The sequence below is a fragment of the Leucopleurus acutus genome (assembly GCF_964270905.1).
Source record: "Leucopleurus acutus genome assembly, chromosome: 9".
NCBI classification, from domain to species: Eukaryota; Metazoa; Chordata; class Mammalia; order Artiodactyla; family Delphinidae; genus Leucopleurus; species Leucopleurus acutus.
Genome location: NC_139144.1, coordinates 26,477,816 through 26,496,047, shown reverse-complemented (window position 1 = coordinate 26,496,047; position 18,232 = coordinate 26,477,816). Strand labels below are relative to the sequence as shown.

Here is an 18,232-nt window from a genome sequence, read left to right as displayed (position 1 = left end):
GTGGCGCAGTGGTTGAGAGTCCGCCTGCCAATGCGGGGGACACGGGTTCGTGCCCCGGTCTGGGAAGATCCCACATGCCGCGGAGCGGCTGGGCCCGTGAGCCATGGCCGCTGAGCCTGCGGGTCCAGAGCCTGTGCTCCGCAATGGGAGAGGCCACAGCGGTGAGAGGCCCGTGTACCGCAAAAAAAAAAAAAAAAATTAATAATAATAATAATTTTTTAAACTAAATAAAAAAGAAACAGTTTTATTTAAATAAAGAAAAAGTCCCAGCATCTTTACGTGATTCAAATGGGCAAGATCATCATGGATATATGAACATCTGAGAGCAAACTCAGGCTTAGTCTTAAATGTACCCACAGCCCCTAACCATTGAAGGTATTCTGATGATGTCTTAGTCTGTGGATATTGAGCTGGGTTACAATGTAAATCAAAGATTGCAGATAACCCTCATTTCAAAAACAAGAAGGGAAAACACTCTATTTATTTATTTTATCCCTGCTTTGTTACCCTGCCCTAGTGAAATTATACTTTCAAAGTCATTACTGACGATGTTCTAACCATTATTTCCTTAATTTTCATCTACCTGAGATCATTTTATTCTTTCCCTGAAAACTGGCTTCCTATTAACTTCCCAAAAAATGCACTCTATTGTTTTCATTGCTCCATATAAAATAATTTTACCCTTTTCTGTTTTTGTCTTCCTACCTACCTCAGAATGCACATATCCTATAGTAATTTCTCTGCCCTTTTGTCTCTATATTCAAATTCTCCTTAAGCAAATCTACTGTTTAGTTTTATCTGTATTCTCTATAATAATGATCAAATCTCTTGCGCTCTGACCTCTGAAATATACACTGATGTTCATATCAAATCGCTTATAAAATGTCTGTTTTTATTCTCCTAAGGTATACAGTTCTATCAATAACAACTGGACATCTTGCAGTTTGTTCTTTTTACTCCTCTCTCTCCCTGTTTAGTCCCTCTATCCCATTGCATCCCATCACCCATCAGTTCTAGGTACTCCACCACACTAAACCAGAGTGCCTTTTGTTATGTGCAGACTGTGCAAAGATCTTTCTAAAGGGAGTCTTAAATTCTCCTTGAAAGTGGTCATGTCCTACATAGCGCTTCCTGTTTTTGGTCTCCTCACTTTCCAGTACATTCTATTGTAGAATTATAGAGTACAAAACTGTGTAAATCATCTAGTCTCTCCCTTTAGATTGCCTAGGTATGGAAACTAACTCGTCCTCCTTTTGGCTAGGTGAGTTGGCAAGTTGATTTAGGGTCTTGTGACTGTAAAATGGGTAAAATAGTAGTACCTCCTCATAGATATTTCTGAAGATTAAATGAATTAGTATATATGCAGCTCTTAGTAGGACTAAATAAATGCTTTATTAGTATATAGTATGGTATATTAGTATGTATGGTATATAGCATATTAGTATATAGTATATTTGATATCAATCTCTGAATGCAGATTTTGTTATATCTAACACCTACCAGAAAACATAAACCTTTTATCTACTATTGCCTATCATTTCATTAATTAGTCTTCTAACTGATGTTCAAAGCTTCCTAAATCTTACCCCATGTTATTATTTTTCTAATTGTCTCTCCTGTTAATCCTATATTTTTGGCACATTTTTTAATATTCCTCCTTCCCTCGTCACAACATTTACTTGCATTTCCACAACTTTTCCCATAGTATTAAACAGTCCTTTGACACTTTTATTGGAGCCTTCTTTGGACTTTCAAAATTTTGTACTTCAAAATCCAATTCAAATCTCACCTTCTTCCTGAAGTTATTGAATACTCTGAGAAAGTTCTCTTTCTAAATAATATTTATTTTCTACAGTATATGCTTTAGAATTCAATTATAGAGTTTCACAGGTCTCTGTAGTTTTTACAATATGCTTTCCCCAGTTAAAACTTATATTTCTTGAGATAAATATTTATTTTATTCTCTCTTAGCATCTATATAAAAGCCAATTTTTGATGACTCAAAACACTTATTTCCTCAGGATTAGCCATTGTGAACTTAGAGATAAACAGTAAACAATTAAAATAGATGCTGGCACCCCTCATGCCATCTAACAGGGTCTAAATGAATAATATTGTTGAATAATAAGAAAGAACAGATGACCACTATTCAGTTACAGATGATCAATTATGTATCAAAAAAGTCTTAGTCTAAAATGCTGTGCACTGGAAGATTATTGTCACTTTTCTATTCTGAAGATTTTTCCACAAAATAAGTTATAGTCTCTGTGTTAGAACTGATCCTGTTCTCTCGCCCCAGAATATACAGAAGAGAAGCAAGTTTATAGAGCAGAAAGGGTGTTGAACAATGGCAGTTCCCTCTCGCACTATTAGATTCTCCCCACCTCACCATCACCTGTCTGTCTCTATTGAACTGTATTAAAAATAGGGCTTCCCTGGTGGCACAGTGGTTAAGAATCCACCTGCCCATGTAGGGGACATGGGTTCGAGCTCTGGTCTGGGAAGATCCCACGTGCCGCAGAGCAACTAAACCCGTGCGCCACAACTACTGAGCCTGCGCTCTAGAGCCCGCGGGCCACAACTACCAAAGCCCGCGCGCCTAGAGCCTGTGCTCCACAACAAGAGAAGCCACCGCAATGAGAAGCCCGTGCACCGCAACGAAGCGTAGCCGCTGCTCACCACAGCTAGAGAAAGCCCACGTGCAGCAACAAAGACCCAATACAGCCAAAAATAAATAAATATATAAAATATAATAATAATAATATCAAGAAAACTGGAAATTCCAAGGAAGGAGATGGAATTTAATGTATATTTTCAGTTAAATGCATGAGGTTGAAATTTTTGCAGTCTGTTAGCAAGAGAAAGGATAGAAATGACTATACTGTTATTAAGCAAATATAGCATGCAAGTATAGAAACTGTACCTAAAAATGTCCTATTTTTTAAAAATCTGTTATACTAAGACAAGAGCTATAATGGTACAGTGAGAAAAGTTTTTAAATTTAAAGACTAAGCATTTTAGCTAAACCAAAAAAACACTGGAAAATAGTAACTTCTTGTCCTGGGTAACTAGATTTGAAATTAAATCTTCATATTTATTTGTCAATTAGGTCAGTGCTTTAGTGAAATATAATTGTATATGTTTATACTCCTAGTAAGAGTAAGATGTTAAACATGGATGAATGGATGAGACAGATCAAGGTCTTAGCAGGAACAGAAACTTCAGTATGAGTTGGTAGTCTAGCCCATTTTCAGATTCAGTCCTTGTTGTTCTCCATGTGCACTGTGCTTACTAACGTCTAGACCGCTGACATCTGAATCAGGCTGAGAGCTGAGGCCAGCATTCAGATATGTTTTATTTGGCTAGCACTGTATTTATTTATTTATTTATTTTTAGTGAATGAAAGAATACTTTATAATTTTGATTAAGAGGTAAAGGAATAGAGAACAATTGAATTTGAGATATTCGAGAGAATAATTTGGAAATTAATCTTTCAGTGTTTACTTTCCATGTTCATACAATGAACTAGGCTTCTATTCAGCCTCACTATACATGATATGATGCATCACATAACTTTGTGTAAGTTGCCACAAATACAGGATACCTAATATACAATGAATGAAAGAAATTTTGTCAGCAAGACTGCCCTCATAGCTCCATTTCACTTTATATTTGTTTTTCAGTTTTCTTAGATTTTCAGTGTATTTATACACAAACTCATTTTGTCTATAGCATTGAAATAATAAAAAAAACAAAAAAAACAAACCAAAAGAATCAAACTTTTTTTTTTTTTTTTTTTTTTTGCAGTACACGGGCCTCTCACTGTTGTGGCCTCTCCCGTTGTGGAGCACGGGCTCCGGACGCGCAGGCTCAGCGGCCATGGCTCACGGGCCCAGCCGCTCCGCGGCATGTGGGATCTTCCCGGACTGGGGCACGAACCCGTGTCCCCTGCATTGGCAGGCGGACTCTCAACCACTGCGCCACCAGGGAAGCCCCAAACCTTTTAATAAGAATATCAAAATTTCATCTTTTTTTTTTCTTTCACATATGTACTTCATTTTTCATCAATGGTAAAAAAAAAAGCCTAACCTGCTTCACCTTGTAAGATTTTACAAAAAGGGTATATACTTCCAAACATATGTACAACAGATTTTTTTTTACACAATCAGAGGAACCAACAAAATATCCACATATGTTGCATGCTAACTGCTCATCAACTAGCTCCACACACTTTTTCATGGTTTTGCTTCACTGTCTCCATCTTCTCTTTGTGTAAAAGCAGTGTAGCATTGTATTTTAAAAATGAACATACATGCCTTTGGGCAGAGCACACACTTTTAAATTCACAATAGTCCTTGTCTTGTTTTTACCTTGTTCTTGGTAGTTCCCCATTTTTTTTTTTGTTTGTTTTTTTTTAAACCTTGTCTCCAAACCCCTGAAGCCATTTGAATTTGCCATCCCTGATTTAGGACTTCGGCAGATCTACTTTCCTTTATTCTAGTCTTCCTTCTCTTTATCAATTAAAGTTGGTGAGTATGAAACTGAATTAGAAGGAACTAGGGTGGGAGATAAATTCTAGTTTGTTGTACAAAGCCTACATATTAAGTCACTTTATTTTTAGTGACTTAACACATAGGTGACTAAATATATTTTAGTCACTTTTATTTTTAGTTTTGTTAAAACTATAGTCAACTTGTTACATATATACTAGGATATGTTCTAAATTACATTTCTGGAAGTATCTTCTAAAAGTCAATTATCAAACTTCATCAATAAGAAATGTTCATAAGACAATCATATATTATTACACATATCATATAGAGCAGTTCACCAAACAGAAATAATTTTTACCAGTTTTACCAAATATTCCTACATCAATATTAAACACAATTTTGTTTAAGTTATATATATATTAAATATGATTTTACTTTTCTCAACATTAATCAAACTGCACCTATTTTATAAATGTACCCTCACAAAATAACACTCATTTCTCATTCAAAAGCTTATCAGCATACTCTATTGACATAATTAAATGTAAGTATTTCTACTTACCTGCATACCTATAATAGTTTTTTATCAGAAATTAAATATTTAGACCTAAGATGACAGTGCATTCATACAGAATATGAATGGTAGAATATACATCATACTGTGACCACTTCTCTATCATGTAGTTTCAGTAGTTCACAATCATGTTTGTGTTGGAGACACATTATTGCCAGTTACAATGAAATATCAAACAGCCACCCTAAGCCAAAAAGGGATGGAAGATAGAACGAATCAGGACAGCAAGAAATATTCTTGAAATTACTTGTACCTTTTTAATTGTCTTCTCAATAAGCATGTCTCCAACTGGCATTAGAATACCTCCAAACACAGCCAGGGCTGCACCAATGACAGCACCAGCGATGAGCCCACAGTTTCGATCGCAGCCCATTTTTCTTGTTCTGGGAAAAAACTAAGGTTCAGCACCTGCTTCCTTCAAACTCCCAGGTCTGATGTACGTGGTTTCCAAGAGGTCTGGTTCTATCATTAGAAGGAGATCATAAAACAGAAGCATTAAGTATCATACAAAAAGATCAAAGTACAAGGAAAACACGCAACTGAAATTGATCATTCTGCCAGTTATAAACAGATGCTTTTTTTAAAAAAAAATAAAACTTTCTAGGTCTTGTCCTTTCTTGATTTGACCTACCTACCAGTGGTAGAAGTAATAAATAATGTCACATAGAGCAGTTCTTCAAACTTCTCCTCTTTAAAATTTTCTTTCTATGGATGATTAACATTCTGAAATCTTATCTAAGGAGAAAATGCTTACTGTACTCTCGCCCTCTGCTTACCTTGCATCAGCCTGGGACACTTACGGGCATCTTCACCGTCTATCTGGCTTCTCCACCCCAACACAACCATCTGCACCCTAACTGGAGTTCTCCTGCAAACTGAATGTGGGTGGACTGATGTCTATCACATCTAAATGCTAAGCAAGTTTGGTGACAGATGTTTTCTTTACCTTTTTCACAAATAGAGAGATACGGATTTTACAGGAAATGATCTGATGAGTCTCAGAGGAATCAATTCTTGTAATCAATTGTCAGCTATCTGTTAAAACAAAAAAGCATGAGTAAATTGGGAAAATACATTGCCAGAAAATTAGCACTAGACTACTCCCTAATAACATCAAAATTATAGTCATTATTAAAAGAAAATTCCACTTTCATCAATATTGAGTTCATGCCTGCATTCTTTCTTATACACGGTGTTGAAAACATTGAAATATTTTAAAGAAGAGTACTTCTTTTTTTTTTAACATCTTTATTGGAACATAATTGCTTTACAGTGGTGTGTTAGTTTCTGCTTTATAACAAAGTGAATCAGTTATACATATACACGTTCCCATATCTCTTCCCTCCTGCATCTTCCTCCCTCCCACCCTCCCTATCCCACCCCTCTAGGTGGTCACAAAGCACCGAGCTGATCTCCCTGTGCTATGCGGCTGCTTCCCACTAGCTATCCACTTTACGCTTGGTAGTGTATATATGTCCATGCCACTCTCTCACCTCGTCACAACCTCCCCCTCCCCCTCCCCATATCCTCAAGGAAGTCCATGCTCTAGTAGGTCTGTGTCTTTATTCCCGTCTTGCCCCTAGGTTCTTCATGACCTTTTTTTTTTTTCTTAGATTCCATATGTATGTCCATCGACAGATGAATGGATAAAGAAGATGTGGCACATATATACAATGGAATATTACTCAGCCATAAAAAGAAACAAAATTTAGTCAATTTCTTTTTTTAATAACTGATTTTTAGGTAGTCTAAAGGTGAAAAGACTTTAAAGAAAATATGTAGAGGATGTCTAGTTTCTGTGATAGTCATTGCTTTCTTGCTGGTCTCACATATATATTTTTTAACATATTCAAGGGCAATATTGTTCATTTTGTCATGGGCAACTGACTCATGCCAGTTCTGTTAAAAGCAACTAGATTGTGTCAATATGTATTTCACTTAGTCAGTCTTATCTTTGGAAGAAAACTCTTAGTGGAATAAGTAGATCCTATTGTAACAAAGTTAATAAGACTTTATTATTCAAATATTGAAAACATACTCATTTGAGCTATTTTGGTTGCAATCGCATTTTTTATAATGGGGTTGACCTGACATCAATAAACAGAATGTGCTTTGTAGCTTATAAACAAATATTCCCTACTTCAAAATGCCCCTGGCCAAGGAAAACAAAAATGCCAACAGAATGGAGGCTACAGACAAAAAAGAGGCACACGCAATATTTTTCTCAACCTTGTAAGAAGAATAATAATTATATTTTGTTATGGTCTCAGATTTTCCCTCCATAGCTTTGTTGTGGTTGAAGTACCACTCTGATGATTTTATTAGTAGTTCTTTCCACTTGAGGAAACATTTAGTTTTTTTAAAATATTAATTGCATAGCTAAGAAAATAGTGTTAAGACTAATGTTAAGAAAATAAGACTTTTCCCCAAAATGGAAAAAGATGTTATAAAATTTTTTCATGGCAATTTATTTATTTTTCACCCTTTAGGATTTCCCTTTACCAATGCCTTATAGCTAGGATACTTCCACTGTAAATCAGGATGAGCAAACTGATTCACACTGAGGTCCTCATGGCTAAGAAGCTTGAATAGTCATGAGTGTCACATGTTTTTTTCCAATGTAAACAAAACACACAAGCCTAAACAAGTGATTTATTTTTCCTGCGGAATTTTATGTGTCCCTGAGCAAGTAGAGTCGGCTTTTTATTAATTGCTTGGGGGTGGAGGGGGAAGAATATACGCTACCTCCTATGGCTTTGGCCAGGATTGTCATAATGCAATGGAACAAATTATTTAAACCTGATAATAATGACTAGATATTCACAAGTAGAATCTCCTTTGCAAAGCATAATTGTATAGCACCTTAAAATTTTTGTGAAGCATCATCCTTTTTGTTTTTGTTTTTTTCTGTTTTTTTATTTTTGCAGTACGCGGGCCTCTCACTGTTGTGGCCTCTCCCGCCGCGGAGCACAGGCTCCAGATGCGCAGGCTCAGCGGCCATGGCTCACAGACCCAGCCGCTCCGCGGCATGTGGGATCTTCCCGGGCCGGGGCACGAACCCGTGTTCCCTGCATCGGCAGGCAGACTCTCAACCACTGCGCCACCAGGGAAGCCCTGAAACATCATCTTTTAAACGATCATTGTAATTGCTGAGTAGAGAATGTCACCCAGGTGTTCTGTACTGTATACAAGTGATCATATTCAGGGGAGCTTATCAAGTAATATTTTACTGAATGCCTATTTCATAGACCATTCCCCAGTTCAAAATCTGCAAGTTATACTTAAGGTAGTCATCAAAATACAGGGATCGAGCCTGCTGTAACTGAGAGACTGGAGAATAAACTGAAGCGTGATGGGCTACTCTCTTGCCAGCTGACCTTGGGCAAGTCACTTAATAGCTCTATTCCTCAGTTTCCTCATGTGTAAAATAAGATGCTAAGATGAGATCCCCAGTTTTTAATTTAGGCAGCTGGACTGGTTCTTCACTCAAATTCTTACATGGAAGACCAGGCAGAGTGACTTTGATTACAGCAGTGGCAGCAGTGGTGGGAACCCCAAGACCCTGATTCCTAACTTGGTCTCCCCACTCCCAACTAACATTATCCTATCCCATGTTTAGGAAACTTGAGGAGAATCTCTGTAGAAACAAATGGACTGCAATTCGTTAAAAAATTGGGACACGAAATCCCGAGGGTCAAATTCTAGTTCTGTTTCTATAACATCATGAATCTATTAAAAAATATAACTCAAAGATAAAATCATCTCTTTCCGAAAGATATTGTATTTTCTATATAAACACCGCTAAAAATTATTCAATATTAATGTTATTTGCAATTCTGACAGATGGAATATAAAATGAGTTAAACATTACAATTCTATGGTTTCTGAGATGGATAGAGGTGTGTATTATTTGCCCCTTTCCAGATCTATGCCATCACCTAGTTAAGAATCTACCTGACCTTTCCCAGAATCATTCTCCTTTATTCCAGCAGCCCCACGGACTACAGGAAAGAGTTTCTGCAAGGGGCAAAGAGTCCCAAGAAAGTCCACTGGATGACCCAGGGGGCAACAGGTTATTCAATGCCTCTCTAAACCTGAAAACTCATTATTATGACTTCCAAGGACCCTGAGCCCAGAGATGTGAAGTCATGGGCAGACCTGGGTACTGCCTAGGCTCTGTCTGCTTTGAATTTAAAACTGAAGTGAGATAGTATACACAGCCCACTGCTGTTGAGTCAAGTTCATCAGAAAACAAAAGTGTCAATAATTTTTTGGGTTGAATTGCATGGTTAAGACAGTTCCTAGTCTGACACTGTCTGGATGATGCATAAGCAAAGATACAAGAGTTACTCTAACATTCCTGCATATGTGTACTGATATTTTCAACAGAAAAAGACTGAGTTTATCTAATTTTTCACATTTTCTATTGGCCGACATACTTTTGTTACCTTGATGTAAGTTTCCTTTTTTTTTTCCCTAAGAATAGGCAAGATATTTCACATGTGTAGTGTAGTCCTCCTTTATCAATGGCTTTGCTTTCCACAGTTTCACTTACCCATGGTCAGAAGTGGTCAGGTGAAGGTAACTGAACCTGTAGAAAGCAAAATCTTGGCTACAGGGGGACTACTTAGGGTTTGGTGCTATCTCTGGGTTCAGGCACCCAATGAGGGTCTTAGAAGGTATCCTCCACACCCGTGAATATGGGGGAACTACTTACTTGCTTTCATTTATTATGCTTCAGTGCCCTGTCACCATAAGTTAAGTATTGCTATTATAATTATACTTTAACCTTATGCTTCATACTACAAAATTACAAATACAAGTTGACCCTTGAACAACACAGAGGAGTTATGGACCCTGCGGGCAGTGGAAAATCCACATATAACTATACAGTCAGCCCTCATCTGTAGTTCTGCATCTGCGGATCCAACCAACTACACATTGTGGATCAGGTAGTACTGTAGTATCTACTGAAAAAATTCTGTGTCATAGTGGACCCACAAAGTTCAAACCTGTTCTGTTCAAGGGTCAACTGTAGTTTTATTCACCTGAAGCAAAGGAGGGACTAACAAATTAAGTAGGACATGAATTGAATACATAAAAGTTCAGGTTATTCAGGACATTCTATTCAAGAGCTTCATAAAAAAAGTGTAGTTATTCCCCACTCTCCTCTCACATGTAGCCATTTAGAGCACATAAAATTTGTGTTTTGCACACATGGTTTTCTCAGTAGTACAGCTTCTTACATAATAAACTTTATTTTACTTGCTAATATTAGATTAAGTTTTATTCTTTACTGTTATTTCTTCTTCATAATAAGACATTGAGGAGAGGACTGGCGGTGTGAACACAGCCTGCAGGGGGTTAGTGCACCACGGCTAGCCGGGAGGGAGTCCGGGAAAAGGTCTGGAGCTGCCGAAGAGAAGAGGCAAGAGACTTTTCCTTCCCTCTTTGTTTCCTGGTGCGCGAGGAGAGGGGATTAAGAGCGCTGCTTAAAGGAGCTCCAGAGACGGGCGCGAGCCGCGGCTAAAAACCCGGACGCCAGAGACGGGCATGAGACGCTAAGGCTGCTGCTGCCGCCACCAAGAAGCCTGTGTGCGAGCACAGGTCACTATCCACACCCCCCTTCCGGGGAGCCTGTGCAGCCCGCCACTGCCAGGGTCCCGGGATCCAGGGACAACTTCCCCGGGAGAACGCACGGCGCGCCTCAGGCTGGTGCAACGTCACACCGGCCTCTGCCACCACAGGCCCGCCCCGCACTCCGTGCACCTCCCTCCCCCCTGGCCTGAGTGAGCCAGAGCCCCCGAATCAGCGGCTCCTTTAACCCCGTCCTGTCTGAGCGAAGAACACACGCCCTCCGGCAACCTACATGCAGAGGCGGGTCCAGATCCAAAGCTGAGCCCCGGGAGCTGTGAGAACAAAGAAGAGAAAGGGAAATCTCTCCCAGCAGCCTCAGGAGCAGCGGATTAAATCTCCACAATCAACTTGACGTACCCTGCATCTGTGGAATACATGAATAGACAACCAATCATCCCAAATTGAGGAGGTGGACTTTGAGAGCAAGATTTATGATTTTTTCCCCTTTTCCTCTTTTTGTGAGTGTGTATGTGTGTGTATGCTTCTGTGTGAGATTTTGTCTGTACAGCATTGCTTTCACCTTTTGTCCTAGCGTTCTGTCCGTCCCTCTTTTTTAACTTAAAAAAATTTTTTTTTCTTAATAATTATTTTTTATTTTTATAACTTTATTTTATTTTATCTTACATTATTTTATTTTCTCTTCTTTCTTTCTTTTTCTTTCTTTCTATTTTTTCTCCCTTTTATTCTGAGCCATGTGGATGAAAGGTTCTTGGTGCTGCAGCCAGGAGTCAGTGCTGTGCCTCTGAGGTGGGAGAGCCAACTTCAGGACACTGGTCCACAAGAGACCCCCCAGCTCCACATAATATCAAACGGCGAAAATTTCCCAGAGATCTCCATCTCAACACCAACACCCAGCTACACTTAATGACCAGCAAGCTACAGTGCTGGAAACCCTATTCCAAACAACTAGCAAAACAGGAATACAACCCCACCCATTAGCAGAGAGGCTGCCTAAAATCATAATAAGGCCACAGACACCCCCAAAACACACCACCAGACGTGGACCTGCCCACCAGAAAGACAAGATCCAGCCTCATCCACCAGAACACAGGCACTAGTCCCCTCCACCAGGAAGCCTACACAACCCACTGAACCAACTTTAGCCACTGGGGACAGACACCAAAAACAATGGGAACTACGAACCTGCAGCCTGCGAAAAGGAGACCCCAAACACAGTAAGAGAAGCAAAATGAGAAGACAGAAAAACACACAGCAGATGAAGGAGCAAGACAAAAACCCACCAGACCTAACAAATGAAGAGGAAATAGGCAGTCTACCTGGAAAATAATTCAGAATAATGATAGTAAAGATGATCCAAAATCTTGGAAATAGAATAGAGAAAATGCAAGAAACATTTAGCAAGGAACTAGAAGAACTAAAGAGGAAACAAGCAACGATGAACAACACAAAAAATGAAATTAAAAATACTCTAGATGAGATCAATAGCAGAATAACTGAGGCAGAAGAACGGATAGGTGACCTGGAAGAATGAACAGTGGAAATAACTACTGCAGATCAGAATAAAGAAAAAAGAATGAAAAGAACTGAGGACAGTCTCAGAGACCTCTGGGACAACATTAAATGCACCAACATTCGAAGTATAGGGGTCCCAGAAGAAGAAGAGAAAAAGAAAGGGACTGAGAAAATATTTGAAGAGATTATAGTTGAAAACGTACCTAATATGGGAAAGGAAATAGTTAATCAAGTCCAGGAAGCACAGAGAGTCCCATACAGGATAAATCCAAGGAGAAACATGGCAAGACACGTATTAATCAAACTGTCAAAAATTAAACATAAAGAAAAGATATTAAAAGCAGCAAGGGAAAAACAACAAATAACACACAAGGGAATCCCCATAAGGTTAACATCTGATCTTTCAGCAGAAACTCTGCAAGCCAGAAGGGACTGGCAGGACATATTTAAAGTGATGAAGGAGAAAAAGCTGCAACCAAGATTACTCTACCCAGCAAGGATCTCATTCAGATTTGATGGAGAAATTAAAACCTTTACAGACAAGCTAAAGCTGAGAGAGTTCAGCACCACCAAACCAGCTTTACAACAAATGCTAAAGGAACTTCTCTAGGCAAAAAACACAAGAGAAGGAAAAGACCTACAATAACGAACCCAAAACAATTAAGAAAATGGGAATAGGAACATACATATCGATAATTACCTTAAATGTAAATGGACTAAATGCTCCCACCAAATGACACAGATTGGCTGAATGGATACAAAAACAAGACACATATATAGGCTGTCTACAAGAGACCCACTTCAGACCTAGGGACACATACAGACTGAAAGTGAGGGGATGGAAAAAGATATTCCATGCAAATGGAAACCAAAAGAAAGCTAGAGTAGCAATTCTCGTATCAGACACAATAGACTTTAAAATATAGACTATTACAAGAGACAAAGAAGGACACTACATATGATCAAGGGATCGATCCAAGAAGAAAATATAACAATAGTAAATATTTATTCACCCAACATAGGAGCACCTCAATACATAAAGCAAATACTAACAACCATAAAAGGGGAAATCGACAGTAACACATTCCTAGTAGGGGACTTTAACACCCCACTTTCACCAATGGACAGATCATCCAAAATGAAAATAAATAAGGAAACACAAGCTTTAAATGATACATTAAAGAAGATGGACTTAATTGATATTTATAGGACATTCCATCCAAAAACAACAGAATACACATTTTTCTCAGGTGCTCATGGAACATTCTCCAGGATAGATCATATCGTGGGTCACAAATCAAGCCCTGGTAAATTTAAGAAAATTGAAATTGTATCAAGTATCTTTTCCGACCACAACGCTATGAGACTAGATATCAATTACAGGAAAAGATCTGTAAAAAATACAAACACATGGAGGCTAAACTATAGACTACTTAATAACCAAGAGATCACTGAAGAAATCAAAGAGGAAATCAAAAAGTACCTAGAAACAAATGACAATGGAGACACGACCACCCAAAACCTATGGGATGCAGCAAAAGCAGTTCTAAGAGGGAAGTTTATAGCAATAAAATCCTACCTTAAGAAACAGGAAACATCTCGAATAAACAACCTAACCTTCCACCTGGAGGCAATTAGAGAAAGAAGAACAAAAAAACCCCAAAGTTAGCAGAAGGAAAGAAATCATAACGATCAGATCAGAAGTAAATGAATAAGAAATGAAGAAATGACAGCAAAGAACTATAAAAGTAAAAGCTGGTTCCTGGAGAAGATAAACAAAATTGATAAACCATTAGCCAGACTCATCAAGAAAAAAAGGGAGAAGACTCAAATCAATAGAATTAGAAATGAAAAAGAAGTAACAACTGACGCTGCAGAAATACAAAAGATCATGAGAGATTACTACAGGCAACTCTATGCCAATAAAATGGACAACCTGGAAGAAATGAACAAATTCTTAGAAATGCACAATCTGCCAAGACTGAATCAGGAAGAAATAGAAAATATGAACAGACCAATCACAAGCACTGAAATTGAGACTGTGATTGAAAATTTTACAACAAACAAAAGCCCAGGACCAGATGGCTTCACAGGTGAATTCTATCAAACATTTAGAGAAGAGCTAACACCTATCCTTCTCAAACTCTTCCAAAATATAACAGAGGGAGGAACATTCCCAAACTCATTCTACGAGGCCACAGTCACCCTGATACCAAAACCAGACAAGGATGTCACAAAGAAAGAAAACTACAGGCCACTATCACTGATGAACATAGATGCAAAAATCCTCAACAAAATACTAGCAAACAGAATCCAACAGCACATTAAAAGGATCATACACTATGATCAAGTTGGGTTTATTCCAGGAATGCAAGGATTCTTCAATATATGCAAACTGAACAACGTGATACACCATATTAACAAACTGAAGGAGAAAAACCATATGATCATCTCAACAGATGCAGAGAAAGCTTTCGACAAAATTCAACACCCATTTATGATAAAAACCCTGCAGAAAGTAGGCATAGAGGGAACTTTCCTTAACATAATAAAGGCCATATATGACAAACCTACAGCCAACATCGTCCTCAATGGTGAAAAACTGAAAGAATTTCCACTAACATCAGGAACAAAACAAGGTTGCCCAGTCTCACCACTCTTATTCAACATAGTTTTGGAAGTTTTAGCCACAGCAATCAGAGAAGAAAAGGAAAAAAAAAAGGAATCCAAATCAGAAAAGAAGAAGTAAAGCTGTCACTCTTTGCAGATGACATGATACTATACATAGAGAATCCTAAAGATGCTACCAGAAAACTACTAGAGCTAATCAATGAATTTGGTAAAGTAGCAGGATACAAAATTAATGCACAGAAATCTCTGGCATTCCTATACACTAATGATGAAAAATCTAAAAGTGAAACCAAGAAAACACTCCCATTTACCACTGCAACAAAAAGAATAAAATATCTAGGAATAAACCTACCTAAGGAGACCAAAGACCTATATGCAGAAAATTATAAGACACTGATGAAAGAAATTAAAGATGATACAAATAGATGGAGAGATATACCATGTTCTTGGATAGGAAGAATTAACATTGTGAAAATGACTCTACTACCCAAAGCAATCTACAGATTCAATGCAATCCCTATCAAACTACCACTGGCATTTTTCACAGAAGTAGAACAAAAAATTTCACAATCTGTATGGAAACACAAAAGACCCCGAATAGCCAAAGCAATCTTGAGAACGAAAAACGGAGCTGGAGGTATCAGGCTCCCTGACTTCAGACTGTACTGCAAAGCTACTGCAATCAAGATAGTATGGTACGGGCACAAAAACAGAAATATAGATCAATGGAGAAGGATAGAAAGCCCAATGATAAACCCACACACATATGGTCACCTTATCTTTGATAAAGGAGGCAGGAATGTACAGTGGAGAAAGGACAGCCTCTCCAATAAGTGGTGCTGGGAAAACTGGACGGGTACATGTAAAATTATGAGATTAGAACACTCCCTAACACCATACACAAAAATAAGCTCAAAATGGATTAAAGACCTAAATGTAAGGCCAGAAACTATCAAACTCTTAGAGGAAAACATAGGCAGAACACTCTGTGACATAAATCACAGCAAGATCCTTTTTGACCCATCTCCTAGAGAAATGGAAATAAAAACAAAAATAAATGGGACCTAATGAAACTTAAAAGCTTTTGCACAGCAAAGGAAACCATAAACAAGACCAAAAGACAACCCTCAGAATGGGAGAAAATATTTGCAAATGAAGCAACTGACAAAGGATTAATCTCCAAATTTACAAGCAGCTCATGCAGCTCAATAACAAAACAACAAACAACCCAATCCAAAAATGGGCAGAAGACCTACATAGACATTTCTCCAAAGAAGATATACAGATTGCCAACAAACACATGAAAGAATGCTCAACATCATTAATCATTAGAGAAATGCAAATCAAAACTACAATGAGATATCATCTCACACTGGTCAGAATGGCCATCATCAAAAAACCTAGAAACAATAAATGATGGAGAGGGTGTGGAGAAAAGGGAACACTCTTGCACTGCTGGTGGGAATGTGAATTGGTACAGCCACTACGGAGAACAGTACGGAGGTTCCTTAAAAACCTGCAAATAGAACTACCATACGACCCAGCAAACCCACTCCTGGGCATATACCCTGAGAAAACCATAATTCAAAAAGAGTCATGTACCAAAATGTTCATTGCAGCTCTATTTACAATAGCCTGGAGATGGAAGCAACCTACATGTCCATCATTCGATGAATGGATACAGAAGATGTGGCACATATATACAATGGAATATTACTCAACCATAAAAAGAAACGAAATTGAATTATTTGTAGTGAGGTGGATGGACCTAGAGTCTGTCATACAGAGTGAAGTAAGTCAGAAAGAGAAAGACAAATACCATATGCTAACACATATATATGGAATCTAAGAAAAAATAACAATGTCATGAAGAACCTATGGGTAAGACAGGAATAAAGATACAGACCTAATAGAGAATGGACTTGAGGATATGGGGAAGGGGAAGGGGAAGCTGTGACAAAGTGAGAGAGTGGCATGCACATATACACACTACCAAACGTAGAATAGATAGCTGGTGGGAAGCAGCTGCATAGCACAGGGAGATCAGCTCGGTGCTTTGTGACCACCTCGAGGGGTGGGATACGGAGGGTGGGAGGGAGGGAGACACAAGAGGGAAGAGATATGGGAACACATGTACATGTATAACTGATTCACCTTGTTGTAAAGTGGAAACTAACACAGCATTGTAAAGCAATTATACTCCAATAAAGATGTAGAAAAAGAAAAAAAGAAAGCACATTTTACTCAAACATAAACAAAAACTAAGACATTGATATCTGTAATAACTTATTGCTTGCTTAAAGTACTTAAATTTAGAAAACAAAAAATAATCAAAGGTACAGGGAAGAAAACATATTTTTGAGACCAATAAGAAGAAGGAAGAGAAAATAAAAAGAAATGTTTTAAGATATCACTAATCCCATAACTTTCTTCAGTCTATATGGAGATCAGCTGTATCCTACCAGTTCACAGACATTAAGTCCTATTCCTTTTGTAGAATTCATGAGTATATGTACACGTGGCTGTTTCTTTTTTTGCTGTCATATCTACGAAATGTTTCTAGATGAACTTATGAGATTTATGCCATTCTACTATGTTGGAAACCTGGTGATAGGAACTGAGACTGAGCTATAAGAAGCGTCTCCATTAGTAGGTCAGAAAAATAAAGTTCCCAGAGAATCTGTAATTATTCCCATGTGCAGATAGAGCTGTGTTTCCTGGGAAACTCCACTCAGAAAAGGCATGGCCCAGAGGTACAGTTTCCTGGGATGTGAACTACGAAACTTTAACATTTTCAGATTATAGGAGTATGTACTTGTACCATAAATGAGTGCCAGGACCTGGATGACATTTTCTAACTCATGAGTGAGTTAGAAATTTCCTATTCTATCCATAAACCTTCCTTCCACTTTTCCTTGGAATAGGAAGCCAGATCACACACCTCTGTTTTCCACTAGACACACACTGTGATTCTTTTGATACACAGTCTTCCTCACCTGATGAATACAGTATCTGCCCACAAAATGCAGTTTCAGAGTTCTGGGGGTGATTAATTCAACAACAGGTTGAATATGAATGATGAAAATTAGCTTTCCAAATTAAGTTCCTGTTCACACTCTTACTTTATATGATACCTAGGGGTGTTTAAAAAGCCATGATTCCCTAGCCATGAGGAAGATGCAGATTCACATCAAACTAGTTAAGTCAATCATTTAAATCTGGTTGTGTTTCATTATGTGGAAACAGAAGGGAATTAGACTAGTACTTATTTTACACACAATCCCAACATATAAAGATAGTTAAAAGAATAGCTATTGTGGTCAAAGTTGGCAAGAACTGTGGCCCTTTCCCCTTTCCGGTCACATCTCATTTGGGCTCTGAGTCATCCCCACAGAACCCAACGGCTATGTGGAAAATATTTAAA

At 38.2% G+C, this 18,232-nt stretch overlaps 1 protein-coding gene across 4 annotated transcripts in view; it reads right to left on the bottom strand.

The window, feature by feature from the left end:
* The window catches only part of LOC309966451 (platelet glycoprotein 4), a 148,700-nt gene that overhangs the window by 25,897 nt on the left and 104,571 nt on the right, over positions 1 to 18,232 (bottom strand). For 2 of the 4 annotated variants that reach the window (XM_082846511.1, XM_082846510.1), the window contains exons 2-3: positions 6,014 to 6,102; positions 5,321 to 5,529 (exon numbers count right to left, since the gene is read on the bottom strand). In XM_082846511.1, the coding sequence (XP_082702637.1) occupies positions 5,321 to 5,440 (120 nt within the window). In that variant the 5' untranslated portion in view covers positions 5,441 to 5,529; positions 6,014 to 6,102. Of the gene's footprint in view, positions 1 to 5,055; positions 5,205 to 5,320; positions 5,530 to 6,013; positions 6,112 to 18,232 lie in introns of those variants that run through there. The other 2 variants (XM_082846509.1, XM_082846512.1) reach the window with 2 other exon arrangements.